This window comes from Pangasianodon hypophthalmus, chromosome 6 (assembly GCF_027358585.1).
Source record: "Pangasianodon hypophthalmus isolate fPanHyp1 chromosome 6, fPanHyp1.pri, whole genome shotgun sequence".
NCBI lineage: Eukaryota > Metazoa > Chordata > Actinopteri > Siluriformes > Pangasiidae > Pangasianodon > Pangasianodon hypophthalmus.
Genome location: NC_069715.1, coordinates 11,569,835 through 11,587,805, shown reverse-complemented (window position 1 = coordinate 11,587,805; position 17,971 = coordinate 11,569,835). Strand labels below are relative to the sequence as shown.

The window sequence follows — 17,971 nt, the reverse complement described above, 5'->3', positions numbered from 1 at the left end:
GCCCTTGGATGGAGAACTTTAAAACGGAGGCAGTGGGGGCAGTGTGTGTATGTGTGTAGGGAGGGGGTATGAAAACGTATTAAATGCTATAATGGGAGACGGGGAGGCCACAGTGCTGGGATTGCGTAGATCTAAGCCTCTTTTTTTCTGGGGAGGGAGCTTTTCTTATTCAAAACAGCCCCACAAAAGACTTCCAGTGAGCCTTGCCACATCCCCATCTGACTCGAAGCCATTCATCAGCCTGCCGAGCCTATCAATGACATGTCCCCCATCAGGGCTCCTATAAAATCAGCCCCTTTCCCATGAAACATCAGCAAACATTTTGACGGCTCTGGCTTTTCCCCCCTCTGGATTTCTGGAGTCTCTGACCCTCACACCCCCCCACCGCTTCAACCCTCACCCCCGCCACCTCTCCTCCACTATCACCACCACCACCACCACCACCATCTTCTCTCTCTCTTACTCTCTCTCTCTCTCTCTGTAGCCAGCACATCGTATGCGTCTCAGTGACAGGCAGTGCTCTCGGAGAGTCGCAGGGAGCTGAGGAGGGGGAATCCTGCTCGAAGCCATTTTCTCAGAGGAGCCCTGGGGACACTGGATGGGAAGAGGATGCACTGTGGGCTGCTCGAGGAGCCTGATATGGAATCCACAGGTTGGTTCTTGCCGCATGCCCCTGGCTTTCGGGATGCTTGGGAGCCTGGGCAGTTTTGGGACTCAAGACTTGGAAATGTGTGACCTCAACCTTACTGTAGAGAAAGTTTTTTTTTTTTTTTTTTTTTTAAACATTTAGTACTTTTATCCTTCAGCAGGACAGCTTGGTGGCCTTAACTTATTAGAGATAAACAGCTGGAGGGCTATTTTTCATCTTTTTCATTGCTTCAAAGGATGCATGCTCTTCTCATGCAAACAATTTCATGTCCAACCTTCGCATCATAGTGAACTTTTGAGTGGCATTTGAGTCACTTGGAATTTAAATTCGAGATTTTTGGGTCTTGTTTCTAGTTTTTTTCAAGCGCTTTGGAGTCATTTTTGCTCTGAATGAGGCCCAGAGCTGCACCTGCTACATGCACTGCACTGATTTAAAAGTAGCCTAAGGTGAAAAGCATTGTTACAGAAGTGTGTGTTTTAAATAGTGCTATTGTATGTGTTACAGGAAACGGTAGGCTGTTTATTGCTTATAAATGTAAGCTGACCATGTTTACTACTACTTTAATTTAAAGTGAAGATCAGGTCTATTCCGAGCACATCTCGGCTGTGATTAGGCCTAAAGTTTTGGGTTTTTTAGGCTACACCCAATCCTCTTAGCCTTCTCCTAGGTTCAGTATTATCTAACTGCGTATTCATCAGAATAACAATCTAACAGTTTTATCAGAGCTAATCTCTTATTAAAGCATCTAGCCATCTCGTGTGGATGTTCCTGATGATATTCAGCGCCACACAAGAAACGATCTTTGATCCGTCTCGCCTTTAGATTGGATTTAATCCAATTATTTAGACCTGCTCAAGCTGCGACAAAACAAACCATTCAGTTAGAACAACCTAGCTCTGGGATAACTTTAATATCAGGACAACTTGTGACAGTTAGCGTTTCTGCTCAGAAGCGGGTAAATTAGGAGCGGGTATAGTGTATGATAAAGGACAAGCCGTATTTCACTCTGGCCTAATTAACAACACATTAGGCCCAACTGCTTGTCGGCAACGTCGCAAAAATCTTATAGGGATTAACATTAAAACGCTTGATTTATTTTTTTTTAATGTTTTGTGCATATTAACATTTTCAAACCTTCACTACTTACTTTAATTTCCGGCTCCGAAATTGACCGGTTTTTTTTATTTAAAAAAAAAAAAAGTGTGTTTGTGTGTGTGTGTGTGTGTGTGTGTGTATGTGTATATATATATATATATATATATATATATATATATATATATATATATATATATATATATATATATAATCATTAAAAAATATATATTATTAAAAAAATGTCATTTATTTTATTATGTATCAATTATTTTTATTCTTTTTTATTCTATATATTCTATATTTTATTTTTATTCTATACAATTATTATATCTAGATAATTTTTTCTTCATTTTAATAGGCTTATACTGCTGCAGACTGTTTTTCTGAAATGGAAAGTGGGAGTGTGCCATTCTCCGCAGCCTCCTTGTCATTCTAAGTGATTGTGAATTGCATGTTAGTTAAATAATTGCACTTCCACTGAAAGTTGAGAGAAAGTTTCTCCAGCTTTAACTCCTTCTGACGTGTCGGAACTAGAGGCCTTGCCGACGCGCATCCTTGGCAACCGCTGCTATGGTGATAGTAGTCACGTCCCGTGCCGGAAACAGTACAGGGCTAGGGCTATGTCCAGGACCGAGCCCGTTGCCGTACTGAGCAGTTGTACATGCACAGTTTTGACAGAGATACTAGTGTGTTATCGTGGAGCGCGTGTTTCGCTCGAGTCGCACCATCTAAGCGGAAGCGGAACTGTGCAGCGCGGTGACGCTGAGCGCGCGGCCTCAGCTGAGGTGCAACTGTGCGCGCGCTTAATTCTGTCCAAAAACAATGAAGCCACTCAACATGCAGAACATAAACAGCTGCCCCAAAATCCACACAATCCAAGTAAGAGCTTCTGCGCATGCGCACTTCACTGTTGCACGCCCATAAATTCATATTTCTTCATATATTTTAATGCTGGAGATAGTTTCTGAGCATAAGGTACCCTGTCAGCATGTGCTGCCAATAGTTTAATGCTGGTAGTATTTTCACTAGACAATTTAGCCTACATGTTCAGAATATGCTGCCTATAGTTTCCTGCTGGAAGTTTTTTTTTTCTGGTAAAGTCAGTAAAAAATAGACAGAATAACACAAATTACTTGTGATATTGTTTTACCTATAAATGCTCACTAGGCCAGGATAGTTTGATGAAGCAGGACAGGCATTTATGTGACAAGCAGTGTCCATGGAAGAAAGCCTCTCCTCTCTCTGATTAATCCCCACTTTGTTGTTGTTGTTCATGTTGTTAAAAATTAAGCAGGTTGGATGCTCCTGGTTTTCCAATAAACTTGCATTTCAGCTTAATCCTCCAGGGCTATTCAGAGAGAGCATCATGCTTTGCATGAATCTGTCTATAACAAATAATCCTTGTTTTCCCACAGAATTTCACAATTTCACAAACTAGAAAAAAAAAAGTAACTATTGTGTTTTACATCCAACTCTTTTTTCATCCAACCCAGTTTACACCTGTTGCTTTGCTCAGTCTTGTATAAGACAGTGAAAAAAATCCGGCCTTGTATAAAAATGGAAAAAAGTTTCTTTCTCTTTGATGAAAATCAGTTGTGTATAAAGTGAAAAGAACATTTCCACTTGTGCACTTTTACAGAGAGCTGGATTGAAAGGTGCCTGAATGAAAGCGAGAGCAAACCCTATTCCAGCCACGCGTCCCTGGGGAACATGTCCACGGATGAAAGTAAGCCATGCCACTTCAACACACAAACTGCTGATAGCCTGTTTACAATCTGTCACTTATTGTACTCTCAGGTTTTAGTTGTTTTTTTTCAGTTTTCTCACAAGAAAAAGACATTTTTAAAAGGTGACATGTGAAGACATTTTATGGTTTAAATGGATGGATTTTAACTTTAAAATCATAATTTAACCAAATTTAAAATCATATTTTTAATTCCTGAATTGTTTTGTTTTTATAATCTGTCAAAGATGAAGAGAAGGAAAATAACCGGGCATCTAAACGTCATTCGACACCTGCAACTTTACAGTGGTGAGTTCACAGCTACTCAGTCTTATTCAAAACTATGCATTTCTATTATATCAGTTTCATGTACTGGACTATTAAAACATGGCTGGTTTAACATTAATCGTGACACTTCATGAGACAGAGAGAGCTTCATTCACACCAAAAAGCCCAGTGTTGATTTCATAAGCACAGCTGGACATACATGGACACTGTAACAGTGTCCTGCAGCACTGTAGCTCTTAATCTGACTCTGGGGATTTTGCTGTATGCACAGGATTTATTTTATTTACATTCTGCTCCAAAGGTAGACATAGCTGTACCAGTGACTATTTTAAAAAATAACAATCCCTGCAGTATTTATCGGGTTTTGCTCAGAATTGGAGTTCGGTATAACGTCAACTCTTTTCTGCCAAGATGTTGGGTGTTGGCTTTTAAAAGCGCTCTGAGTTTTTTTAAAATAATAAAACACTGTGGCACACCCACCCTATTAATGGCTGTAAATCAAATCAAAAGCTCTTGGTATACTGTCCATCCACCCACCATGCTTTGTTCACACTTAGCTGCTTGTAATATTATTATTTTCTTAATGAAGGTGTGTTACAGGTGTGCGAACGTCATAAGATATAGGTGGCGTATATGTGACATAAAAATCCAGAATTATGTTACAGAGTATAACTGAAATTTTATTTGTTAGAAAACCCTTATTGAGAACTGAATTGGGTTTCCGACTCTTGAAGCTGAATAACTGATTAATTCATGTTATCTTAATAAGTAATATCATGTCAATAATATCATGGTTAATAAATATTCATTTTTGTGAATTTCTACACATTAATCAAAAGCATTTATTATATGACTTTGTGTGGTTCAAGACAGAAATTAAAAAGATTTAATTAAATCTGACTGTTATTTGGTTACAAAAAACTGATACGTGATGTTTTTTTTTTTTTTAAATAATAATAATAATTAATTAAGCAAATGCAACCGCTCAACCTGGCTGATGAGTGATGAGTTCTGTATTTTACACACTGTTTAATACAACATAAAAGAATAAATAATTTGAGTTAATGATATTTTAAATAACAAATCTATATGGCTTACAAAGAATACAAAGTTGCTGTTGTGTTAAAACAACGGCCTACTATATGCCATTATTTTATTTATTGTTTTGATTTTTTTTGCAATTTTTAAAGATTTTTCATCTGTTTTATAGTCAGGGATGTTTTACTATACAAAGCTAGAACTACCTTCAGGCGTAAATCTTCTGTGGAAGCAAAAGTTGTAAAGTAGTTAATCAAGATTGAATTACTAGTCAATCAAAATTGAAACTTGTGCCAAAATGATTAGAAGCAGAGTCCAGTCCTCTAGATTGTGCTTACCGACTTCAGTCAAGACAAATTTAGCTTTTATTGCTCCAGTGTCAGTATTTTTGAAAAGTTCCTCAGAAATGTTATATAATATTATAAAATGCTCTATGTTGATAAGATGTTTTTCGCCAGGTTGGAGGAGAACTATGAGATTGCTGAGGGGGTGTGTGTCCCTCGCAGTGCACTTTATATGCACTATCTAGACTTCTGTGAGAAGCATGGCACTCAGCCTGTCAATGCTGCCAGTTTTGGGAAGGTAAGCTCTCACAAACCAGTTATTCTGAGCATCATAGCTGAATGAGTGTGTGTCATGCGATTATTTCTAAGACACATACAATACTTGCATCAGTTTCAGATGCTAAATGCATTTTGATGACTTTAATACATTTATAACGGTACAAATGTATTACAAGGTGAGGGTGAAGCATATAATATGCATGTAACTGAACAGGTGAGAGTTAAGGGCCTTGATCAAGCCATTCTAGACATTTGTGCAACACCACTACCCTTCAGTAGAATAGTAGAATATCACTGTCACTATTTTGTTTCTTGCAAACTAACAGTCGAAACCTATAGACATGCTTCCCCTTGTTCCCACAATCTGACCAAGCACCTCCTTACGTCGGCACCACCTGACATCCCTGCCCCATTCCCCAGCTCCTGTCCGAGGATATTGAAAAAGAGAGGGGGCCTGGATTAATGTGTAATTAAAGGAAATTTGGAAGGGTGAGATGTTGCGGAATGTTAGATCAGTGGCTGAAGCAGCGTGGGGTGTCCTTTAGGAAGGCTTCATTGATTCGGGACAAAAAAGAGAGAGAGAGCTGGGGCTGCCTCCCTGTCTGCTCATTTATCAAGCCGAGCCTGACAGAAACTTCACAGCTTGGCCCCTTTTTTCATCCCACACAATGGAGAGCTCCACTGTTTGCTAAAGTTTCTGCACCGGGAGCTGGACCAAGGAGCCAATCTCATGGACAAAAACAGAACAGAGAGAGACAGACGCTCAGAGAGAGACATAGGAAAAGGGAAAAAAAGATGGAAAGAAGAGCTGTTGGATATGAATTTTCTGAATGTGACAACTGGCAAGAACTTCAGTGGTCAAACGGAGAGCCGTCTTTCATACACTGCAACTTCTCCTCCTTTCATGTTGGACATGTCCAGTAGATTTAAGTAAACTGTCTAACTTGTAAGCAGTTTGCAAATGTGAAGGAAGAACAATGTGCGATCTGCAGCAAATGCTTTCTTGTGCCCTGTCCTATATAGATTATAAGACAGCAGTTCCCTCAGTTAACGACACGAAGGCTGGGAACCAGGGGCCAATCAAAGTAAGTGTAAGCAGTCTCACACTGTCTGTGCTTTTCTTTGTGATAATTCTGGTTACTTGTCTAAAGTGACAAATGAATAATTCCACTGTTGTATCAGTACATTTATTATGGAGAACCTTGGAGATAATTTAATTTACTTTATTTAACCTGTGTCTGCAAAACTACCTCGGTTCTCTCTTGCTCTCTCTCTATCTCTCTCAGGTACCACTACTATGGCCTAGCAGTGAAGGAGAGCTCACAGTACTACGATGTGATGTACTCCAAGAAGGGTGGCGCCTGGGTAAACGAGACAGGCAAGAAAGAGGTTACCAAGCAGACAGTGGCGTATTCACCCCGCTCCAAACTGGGTACTCTGCTGCCAGAATTTCCAAATGTCAAAGACCTAAATCTGCCTGCCATTCTGCCAGAACAGAAGGTAAATAGAGCACTAAAAAAACCCAGTGACTATCTTCTTCTTTAGCCAGCCGACCCACCCCCATCTCTTCTCATACATCCACCCCTCCTGCTTCCCCTTTCATCTGCCCCTGCACCTTTTCTGGGTCTGGATTTAAACAAGGGCCTGGAGGATTTATATGCTGGGTCCTAGCGAACTCTTAATCTTTCAAGTAGATAATAAGATCTCACACACAACAAAGTACAGACTCTAGCTGTCTTGCTTTAAAAAGGGAGCTGTAATTTGAAATGGTTTACGGCTTGCTGATCTCCAAAGACACTTTTTATACACCGCATTTGACTAAAATTTGTGGCCAGCATTACTGGCGCAAGTATTTTATGTGTCATTTATTTTGTAATTCATTAATTTTGTTATAACCTTTACAGCAGTGTTAAGGAGGAATGAGAGGTCATATTGATGTGTGAATGCTCATAAATGGAGAATGAAAACATTTTTTTTTTCATTTCCTTGTCAGTAAGTCTCATTTAAATGACCTCCTTTATTCCCAGGTTTCGACGTTTATCATGATGTACAGAACTCACTGCCAGAGAATACTAGACACCGTTATACGAGCCAATTTCGATGAGGTTTGTGTGTCTCTTGAATTTCTTTTTCTTTTTCATTAGTTGAACTGAATATGTCTGGCTTATAAAACTTATTGACACCTGTGGTTTGTTATCACAACCCACTACAGCCTTTAATTGTTTAAGATGTGTTCCCACAGTGTAGATCAGGTATTAATAATTCCCCTACTGTGTGTGTGTGTGTGTGTGTGTGTGTGTGTGTGTAGGTCCAGAGCTTCCTGTTGCATTTTTGGCAAGGCATGCCTCCACACATGCTGCCTGTATTGGGCTCATCCACTGTAGTAAACATCGTAGGGGTGTGTGACTCCATCTTATACAAAGCCATTTCAGGAGTCCTCATGCCCACAGTCCTGCAGGCATTGCCTGATAGGTGAGTGTTTGCTTTCCCTGTCCTGCTGGTAGAAAAAAAAAAAAAAAATTGCATTAGGCCCTATTACTATTCTCCTTTGTTATCTCTTTATAGGAGATGCTAATTTCTTAACTACTCTAACTCTTCTGAAGTTCAGAGTTTTGTTCTTTGACAGAAAACGTTATCCTGATGTGGAATTAATGAAGCAAAAATGGTATAACGTGTGTATGGTATAACATTTTGCTATAACATATTTATATATGTTCATATATTTTCATTAATCAGCGATTATTTCCCCAGCGATGTAAGAGTGCATAGAGATCAGTCAAGAGAAGAGACAACAATGAGGCTCATGTTTAAATACTTCTTGAAGAGTAACTTTATAATTCTTTGAAATTTGTCAGTATAATTGTTCTCCATAAATTCATTGGTCATAACTGAAGAGGTAGGCGGGGCATCAGATTGTAGGAATGAAAACTTTAAATGTGGTTTTCTCAGTTTTCACTTTTAGGAGTAACCAGAATTTAAAATGCTAATACTGTACTTGTGATTGAGATATGCACAGAAAGGAAGCAAATTTTGGTTCACTATATAGAGTAGAAAATGTCCACGTGAAGAGTCTTCACACATATTTTTCATCATCACAAACAGTATGTTTACCAAGACACCTTGATCTCATTTTCTTTTTTCCTTTTTTCTATTGTTATTACTGACTTTCTAAATGTAATGACATCACCGTATTTATTTACATGTCTTAATGTCTTCTTAATAGTTAGTTGTACAAGTGTTTAATTTTTTAAATCATTGTTTTATTGGTCCATGCAGCCTGACTCAGGTCATCAGGAAATTTGCTAAGCAGCTTGATGAGTGGTTGAGGGTGGCTCTGCACGATCTGCCCGAGAACCTGCGCAACATCAAGTTTGAGCGTGAGTCTCGTCTTTTATATGGACTGTTGAGGTATCTGAAAGTAGTGTGAAAGAAATGTTCAACTTTGAATTTTTCAGTGTCAAGAAGATTCTCCCAGATCCTCAAGCGACAAACGTCATTAAATCATCTTTGTCAGGTGAGACAAAATTCCTTTGCATCAAGAAATAATGATGTGTCTTACCACATGTACAGTTACACTTAGTCAGTTAGTTACAGAAAAATGAATTCCATGATGAATTGGAAGAATTCCAGGAAGAATTGGATGGGTGTGAGTGAGTGAGTGGTGGGGCTTAAATTTTACTGAGAGGATCCAAATGCTGATGATCAGAGGATATGGAAGAGGCAGTTATCAAAGCTGAAGGATAGGGAAAATTATTAGTGAATATTTACATCACATTCAGATAAGAAGATGCAAACATTTGAATGGATATCATTTAGATTTTTTTAAACTGTCAATATCCTAACATACACTGTTTTAACATTTTTTTACTTTTAATAATAAAGGAACATGTGTAAAAACCAGCCCAGTAAAAGATTTGTTGGTATAAATATCATTCTTTGTGTTCTTTATTTTTGACTAAAGGTGTCCAAATTCACTGAACTGAATTTTTTTCACACTTGTGTACCTGTAGGCGTCACGGACCGTGATCCACAGTGCAGACATCACCTTTCAGATGCTGGAGGACTGGAGAAATGTAGATCTGAACAGCATCACTAAGCAGACACTTTACACGATGGAGGACTCGCGGGAGGACCAGAGACGACTCATAATCCAATGTGAGTGACTGACTAAACAACTCATAGATTAGAGGTGAGGAAAGGATGGGGAAAAGCCAGTCTTTAATTGAAGAAACAGCTTGTTTTTTTCAGTAGAGTTTTAAAAATAAAGTATGCAGTATAAAAGAGCAGTGCAGTAATATAAAACTAAATGCAAAGGCTCGGGACTCACTGGTCTTAACCTAATGTAGATCTTTTTACGGCTTAACAAATGCGTCATCACTGCTACCCATGTAACACTTTGCTAGAAACTGAAGTTGATGTGAATTTATAAGTAGTGATTAACAGTGAATTGCTAGTATCTGTATAGGACGTATTGTGCTCCCTGGCAAGATTTACATTTTGATGTTTGATGTCAGTCTGATGTCACTCAGTAGCTGTAGTAGGTACCCAGAGCTGACTCATTCCCACGGTCATGAGAGGCAGTCTTTAATTACAGCCACTGAGAGGTTAACCGAGCTTACCCTCACACTTTAACACCCAGGGAGAATTTCAGACTCATTTCGGTGGCAAGCCACAAATGACTGATAAGATCAAAGTTCAGAAATTGGCTCTTGCCACTGCATCAGTGTTCAGAATTGTATTAAGGGGCATAATGTATTCATTCATGGCAAGTTCATGCCAACAGAGTTTGAATATGTTTACCTATTGATATGGATGTAAAAAAAACTTGATCTTCAGTTCTTCATTTTTGGAAAATCCGTTTTTTTTTTGTTTTTTTTTTTTGTTTTTTGTTTTTGAGTTTTTGTGATTTAGGAAGGACATGCTGTAAACTGCTATGCTTGTTGAAGCACAGCTTTGGACCATGAATCACTGTCAATGGATAATTAGCATTAACAGAGCAGGCGTAAGTCAGAAATTTGAATTTTTCTTACGTTTAGTCTGTCTCGTCCTGTTTTTTCCTCACTCAGTGTATCAGGAGTTTGACCGGCTGCTGGAGGATCAGTCCCCCATTGAAGCGTACATCGAGTGGCTGGACTCTATGGTGGATAGATGCGTTGTGCGGGTCAGTTCAGCTTTTATGTCTTTTCTGTTGGCAGGAACATCAGCTGATAAACAAGAGCACCTATTCACAAATCACACCGAGATAAACAATTATTCTGCATGCTTAATAAGTTATTGAGAAAAATAGCAACAACATATTATTAAAAATTCAGCCTTTTTTTCTGCTTTTTTTCCCTCTGTTTCTAAGTACTTTCACATGAATGTGAATTTCCTTTGAAATGGTTTTTAAGCCTTTCCTAAATATACTTCAGGTGTCCATATTAACAGCAGTGCTCCTGAAATGTGAAGCATCCGTCTAAATGCCAACCCCATTATGACATGCTTACGCTGGGCCATTTTTGCTGCAATTCCTCAACTTAATGATGTCTTCATGGCCCCTTTTGCACCCATTATATTGCAGATACAGGGTTGTAAAAATGTGGTCGCCTTGGGAACGTCCACTACCCAGTAGACAATAGTTGAATGGGAAGGCGTGTCCCCAGGGGAAAATCAAATAGTTGACTTGTTGACATGTTTTTCGTTCCTGTGGGGTTAGACCCCAGCGTGGATGCTAAGGTTAAGGCCCTTGTGCTCCTCCCCCAAAGCCTTTCTCATGGTAATATTCCCTTAGGTGGCAGGGAAGAGACCCGGATCCCTGAAGAAGGTTGCTCAGCAGTTTCTTCTCATGTGGTCCTGTTTTGGGACAAGAGTGATCCGGGACATGACACTGCACAGTGCCCCCAGCTTTGGTGAGTCTGCAACAGCCATGATATCCTATTACACTCACATTAGGGTGCGACCCCTATGTGATAGATATTTGAATGGCAGAATGTCATGTGCTCATCTCAGGACTCATATTTGCAATATACTCATACTGAATCTGTCAGCACAATTAATGCTGCTTGCCAGTACTCTTCTATAGGTGTATGCTGTAATTTATAATCCCACTATCTGGTGTCATGGAGAATAGAATAGCTCTTTTTTATGTCTCAGATTTTTCTCGATTTCATTTGAGGGAATTTTTCTTGTCACTGTCTCCTCTGTTTTTTTTCATTAAATTGAAATTTATGTCTACATCCAGAACTAGAATATGAAATTTTTATTTTTCATGTGGTTTTAAATTGCTGGTTCACTTTTTGCACTGTTTCACTTAGCACTCATCTCTAGTCCAGTACAACCTGAGGTCTATTTCTCTGTATTTATTCTCAAGAGATTTTTCACAATCCAACTCCCAAAGCTTCACACCAACATGGCTGCCATGCTAACTCTTGGCTAACAGCAGTTCCGTGTCTATAGCAAAGTAGCTGTAAGAAAGACTATAAGAAGAGGCGAAGACCCCCTCCTCTTCAGCTCTGTCTGTGAATATCAAAGACACAGCTGGTTGCAGTGTTTTGATAATGCAGCTCTCGGTACAAAACAGCTAATTAACAAAGGCTAACCCCCCTCCGCAAGTGTTTCCTCCTGCTTCCCATTTTATGAGTGGGCAGTATTTGCGCCTGGTGCTCTGAATAGCCATGGGGTTTATAACGCACACACTGACTGGACTTACTTATACAATGTGAGGATTGTGTAATGCTCTTTTAAAATTTTCCTCCCCCTTTTGTTTTGAGTGACGGATTTTACATTATATTTGCACCAACAACTCTAAAATGTTGTGTGTGATTTATGCCTAATCTATAATCATAGTTCGTAATCTTTATTCATCACAGGGCCTAACAAAAACCTAACCATGTGTAAATTTCTTTAAACTTTTACCTAACCTGTGTATAAGCACAGAATATGGTACACTGTGATTAAGTGTATATTTCTTTGTCCTGTATGTGCAGGCTCATTTCACCTGATTCACCTGATGTTTGATGACTATGTGCTGTACCTGCTGGAGTCACTGCACTGCCAGGAAAGAGCCAATGAGCTGATGAGGGCCATGAAGGGAGAGGGAACTACAGGTGAGTCAAAGGATATGGGCTCACCACATTTTCTGCTCAATGAAGTTGTAAAGAGTGGTTATTCGAGTTACCGTAGCCTTCCTGTCAGCTCAAACCATTCTGCCTTTCTCCTCTGTCCTCTCTCATTAATAAAAGCATTTCCACCCATAGAACTGACGCTTAATGGATTTTTTTTTTGTTTTGTTTTTCACACCATTCTGTGTAAATTCTACCGAATGTTGTGCATGAAAATCCCAGGAGATCATAAGTTTCAGAAATACTGTCTGGAACCAACATTAATGCCACTGGCAAAGCTGTTTTGACCTGTATCTGCATGATTTTATTCATTGCACTACTGCCACATGATTGGCTGATTGGATAATTGCATGAATGACCAGGTATACAGTCCTTCCTAATAAAGTGGTGGGTAAGTGTAGGTTATTTATTGAGATTTCCGCTGTTGTTTTCTTACAGCAGACAGTAGTGAGGATGTGATGCTAACTGAGAGCACCTCCGTGTCCCCTGAGCCCTACTCTCCTGCAAAGTCGGTGCCCTCAGTGGGAGCAGTAGCCACCAGCACCCCAACTTCAGCCCAGTCCCCAGAATACAGCAGTGTGTCTGTTACCTCAGGTGTGTAGGAGTTCAAAAACATTCAATTAATATATAGTCATGGCAATATGAAAGGTTTCCTCTATCATTTATGTAATTTAAACGAGGCCCAAGGGAGAAACGTGTGTTTGTATATGTGTGTATTATACTAGGAGCTCTTCAGTCATATACATGGTCCCTTACATACACAGTGACCACGTCAGGAGGCAATCCGCCCGATGGAGGATCCCAGCTGTCCTGCATGCGTAGCAGCGCCCCAGTGCACCCTACCTCGTCTGCACACCGGATGCAAGTCTACCCCTACAGAGACGAGCATGGGTGAGCCCATCACAAGAGATACAGCAGAATGGTTCCAGTAATCCTAATTTTATGGGCTAATGTTTTTTTCATGCTCTTTCCCTCAGCTACACGGGCAGCTACAACTACAGCAGCTACACGAATCAGCATCATCATGCCATCCAGACCCAGTATCCGAGTCTGCCCCATGACGCAGGCCTCCCCACCCCGCTGCACTATTCCTCTTACCACCGTTCCTCTGCACAGGTCAGCTGTCCACCAGGACTCACTCCTTTACTCTAAATCAGCTCAGATACACCAACAATGTTAAAGTTCTGTCGAGTTCCGGCTTTGTTCAGTCCAATATACGTCTTTATTCAACTGTAATGACTTCCACTGTTTCATAATAGTTGCATAATAGTTGTGTATTCCCATTCATTGAAATGGAAATGGTAATGGAAGTGTATTCCACTCCTGCCTGTTTAATAGCATCTTACAAGGCCTGTAACTCAGACAGGAATGCTAATATGAATAAGAATGACACACTGTGGTCATTAGCATGTAAAATGTTGAACTGTGTGTAATGCAGAGAGGTCCGTAGTAATGGACCACTTAGCCTGTGTGTGAACTCGCTGCCATTTCAGGCAAAGTTAATGTATGGTCTTTTTTCAGGAATGTTTCTGCGCAAACAATTAGAAATAAAGTTTTGATTTGGTGGTACTAAAAAAGAATTCTATGCATTCTCCACCACCCTTAATTAGTACATAAAAGTAAAGTAAATAAATTATAAATGCTCTGTATTTTGTGTATTACTTCATGCAGAAACTGGCTACAAACTACAGAGCATATGCAGAAAGTGCATAGCGAACTGAAAGTGGCTAGCAGTGTTAAATTTAACTGTACATGGAAAGGAAAGAGGCTGCTAGGTTGGTGGCATCGTATATTGTAAGCCAAAGCAGACATAATAGTAATAGTAATTTCCTGTCAAGAGATCTTTGACCCAGCCTCAGTGCTGCCGAAGCAGGCGGGGGTGAATCGCTCTCTCTCCAGCGGATGCAGACACTGACAGGTGGCCTGGTCACAGCTCTGACAGCCCCCCACTCAACACCCCTCTACCCAACACTCAATAGCTGCCTCACAGAGCCCCAGCCAGCAAGCGGCAAACCAGACCGAGCATGCCTTTATTAAAATATTGTTATTCAATGGCCTCTTTTCTCTGCACGAACAAGAGGTCACTAAGCCTCATATCTTGGTCTCTGACCCCGGCTGACTTTCTTTTTCCATGCTGCAGTACTTCATAATGGTATTGACTGTGGACTGTTTCTATTTAGAGAGGAGAGAGATTTTTATTTCCACTTTTCCTCCGTGTGTTTAAAACAGGCACAATGTCTGATCTTTGTCTGAGTGGATGCACTCTGTAGGAAGTGATTTCGATGACACAAATGGAACACTATGCTGATTTCCTATTTGAAGACAGAAAGGATGTTTGAGAAGCACATATGTTGATATGTATTATTTGATTTTCTTTAGGATCACTTGAGTTACCCATGGCAACGAAGATTTGATGTAGAGCCCTTAAACAGTGTCTTTGCTTAAACAATATTTCCTTAAACTCAACTGTATAAATTGCTTAATTGTACTGTTTTTGGAACTAGACATGATGTGTAATATGTAAGGAATAAAACACTTCAGGATATACTGTTGTTGCAAAAATATTTAAACACCCTGTTGATTATTTTCTACTAACAGTAAGTCCTGAAGTTGTTTATTCCTCTTAAACAACAGCGATTTGTCAGCAATTACGTTCTTTTCATTTGTATATACAGTAGTTACATTTAACATTGTAGAACATTTGCAAAACAAGTTAGTTCCTGTTATCACATATAGCATCTATAAACAGTTATTCCCTCACAGCTTCTCTTTGAGATTCTCTCTCTTGAATTTAATAAGATAAGAGAAACTGCAAAGCGCTCTGTCCTGAAGACTTTCCCATGTCAGACAAGTTATAGCATTACCTCTGGCTGAAGTGCTGACATGGGAGACTCCTTCCAACAATGCTACCTAAATATTTTCTCATAAAACATCACCATATCAATGATTACACACATTAACAAAATCTGTTTATGTGGAGTGTCTGCCATACAGTTCCATGTGTAGGTTGTTACTATAGAAACAATAACATATAAAAACAAGCATATTAATAATATAAGCCAAACATGCTGTCTGAGCTACTGTTATAAACAATTATTTGACACCTCCTGACCAGTCATAATCGAGCATTCAATTAAAGTAACTCTTATGTATTTTATATAGGTTTTAATATCTCCTAAATACCTCTTTATTTCTCAAACTAATTTAATTTTTAATAATAATTAAATAATATATAATTTATATAAATTATATAAAAAGTAATAATAATTTAATAAACTGACCATTTGGTGAGTCTTGGTTGTGACTATCTATCTTATTACTATCTGTAAAATGATATTACAGATGAAATGTTACTTTGTCTAACGTATATCTTAAAATACAGTTGTTTTCAGTAACAGAAAAATGCTTCCAATTATTATATATTATTACACGTATATTACAGATATATAACAGACACTGATAAGCATGATGGTTAGACAGTAATCGTGTGTCTTTGAATTTTGAGACTTTTTTGTAATCTTTTTAAAATGCAGTTATGGAAAATGCATGACTGCAGTATGCACACACACACACACACGCACACACCCTGACTGCTTTTTTCCCCTTCACTTCTTCAGTATTCATTGAACAGCCCGATGTCCCGCATGGAGCCATGTCTGATGGGTGGCACTCCTCGGCTGCATGCGACCCCAATGACACCTCGCTGGCCAGATGTTGCCTCAGCCAACAGCTATTCCAGCACTCCTATGCACTCAACACGCTATGCCTCTACAGGGGACATGTACTCCTCTTTGACACCACGCAGGAACTCTGAATATGAGCATGCACAACACTTTCCTGGCTTTGCCTATATTAGTGGAGAAGCTACTACAGGTTGGGCCAAATAGCCAAATCTTTGTCCATTCACAAGTATCACCAGAGACATGGGGAGTGTGTCAGCATGTGCGTAAAGAAAGGACGAACTCCAGCAAGGCCAAGGAACCCCCAGCGTCATCCTCCCAACATAAGTGTCAGTGGAGGATTGAGGGGGATTTCAGAAAGCACGTGTGTGTCAAAGGGTGTCTCCTGTGAGAGCTGCCAAACTGACTCTTTCTCACCAAGCAGAATCATTGTGACGTGATGACAGTGCAGGTCTAGCCTAAGTGTGCCTTTTAATTATCTTTAAACTCCTGATTTTCATTCCTTCTCCGAACAATCTTGGATTGTGGCCTAGTTTTATTCTGAAAGTATGCATCTAACATGCCTCTGCCCTGCTGCTTGACGTCAAAGCAGCTCTTTAACAACACTAAAGATTTCATTATCTCACTGTGTATCTGCCTTTGTGCTGACTGCTTTCCTGCATTTCCTGACTCATGCTTTGCAGTAAACAAACCAGCCAGCATAAAACTCCATCAGAGGCCTCTTGGCCCAGTGCCATGATATGGACGTCAAAGCAAGGGAGTTTATTGCTGAATTGAATTACATCTATTATCTTATTACTGATTGTATATGTGAATATGGGGTGCTGACGATTTCACAGTGAAATGTTTTGAATGCTGTACGTCAGCAGTTTTGCGCTGTTCTTTGTGTTACAGGCCCTGTTGCTGTCACTGTGGGAGAGCTTAACTCTAAACATTTTCCTTAGTAACACGGTGTCCTTTGGCTTTGGTTATATATGTTTGTATTGTAAATTGCATTTTTTTTTATTTTTAGAAAAGTGTTAACTTAGATTTGTGTGTTTTTAAATGCACTCAAAGGTACAGTGGACCTATTACCCTATGGGTAGAAATAAAAAAGAAAAGAATATCAAAATGTAACATTTATCTTTAGCCACTTTCTCTTGTAAATAAAAGCACTCAATAACTTCTGTGGTGACAGCTGTTACCATGTAAATGATATATGTGGAATTATTTGTTGCCACATAAACAATTTTTAAAACCCAATATCAAGTGTGATTATTTGCCTATTTCAACGATCAGTGTTATCCAACTTGTATTTCACATAGACTTTTGATTTTGTTCTTTTCATTGTGATTTAACTGGCATTTTTCCAGAGGACTGTCTCTTTTAACCTCAACAGGCTATATTTCTCCCCAGTGTGTAAAATGATTTGTGTGTAGCTTGCCATGAGTCATGCTGGTACGTCATTTGGCAGACCTCCTGTTTGTCTCTTCTATTGCATGTTTCTGATGAGAAAAGTCCTTGACCTTTTCAAATTCTCTGAACAGAGAATACAGCCAGATTGTGGAACATGAAGAAAGTAACAAGAAGCTTACTTGATTGTTTAGGGGTTAGTAGTACTGCAGATTAACATTAAGTCAATATGTAGTATAGCAAACTATACTCATAGGCATTCTAGCGTTCTAAAGGAGTTCTACTTGGAATGTTATCTAGACTCAAAACCCACTCCTGTCAAGTTCTACATAGAGGGTTCCCCCAAAAGTACAAACTGAAGAACACTTTATCATTAATGGTACACATTGTAAAGATGCAACAAAATAAAATACTTAATGCACTTTTTACTGCAGTCACCCAAC

At 39.3% G+C, this 17,971-nt stretch overlaps 1 protein-coding gene across 3 annotated transcripts; it reads left to right on the top strand.

The window, feature by feature from the left end:
• Window positions 1–289: 289 nt before the first annotated feature.
• rfx4 (regulatory factor X, 4) lies at window positions 290–17,331 on the top strand. Of its 3 annotated transcripts, none has more exons than XM_034305557.2 (18): window positions 290–652; window positions 3,384–3,470; window positions 3,716–3,776; window positions 5,252–5,375; window positions 6,380–6,441; window positions 6,643–6,856; window positions 7,384–7,461; window positions 7,665–7,828; window positions 8,633–8,733; window positions 8,812–8,870; window positions 9,367–9,511; window positions 10,423–10,517; window positions 11,127–11,244; window positions 12,322–12,441; window positions 12,898–13,050; window positions 13,182–13,347; window positions 13,434–13,572; window positions 16,074–17,331. In XM_034305557.2, exons 1-18 carry the CDS (start codon window positions 610–612, stop codon window positions 16,341–16,343), a joined length of 2,199 nt encoding a protein of 732 aa, XP_034161448.2. In that variant the 5' UTR covers window positions 290–609; the 3' UTR covers window positions 16,344–17,331. The 3 variants fall into 3 exon arrangements, with proteins under 3 accessions (XP_034161448.2, XP_026782756.3, XP_034161449.2); XM_026926955.3 differs by having other exon boundaries at window positions 292–652; window positions 12,895–13,050; XM_034305558.2 differs by having other exon boundaries at window positions 293–652; window positions 12,895–13,050; window positions 13,221–13,347.
• The last annotated feature ends 640 nt before the right edge of the window (window positions 17,332–17,971 follow it).

What these genes read in the sequence shown, in the direction of transcription:
- rfx4 (XM_026926955.3), top strand. Translation starts at nt 610, where the DNA reads ATGCACTGTGGGCTGCTCGAGGAGCCTGATATGGAATCCACAG. An exon ending in ACACCTGCAACTTTACAGTG is followed by an intron (nt 3,777 to 5,251) that starts GTGAGTTCACAG and finishes GTTTTTCGCCAG; the next exon opens with GTTGGAGGAGAACTATGAGA. An exon ending in CCATTCTGCCAGAACAGAAG is followed by an intron (nt 6,857 to 7,383) that starts GTAAATAGAGCA and finishes CTTTATTCCCAG; the next exon opens with GTTTCGACGTTTATCATGAT.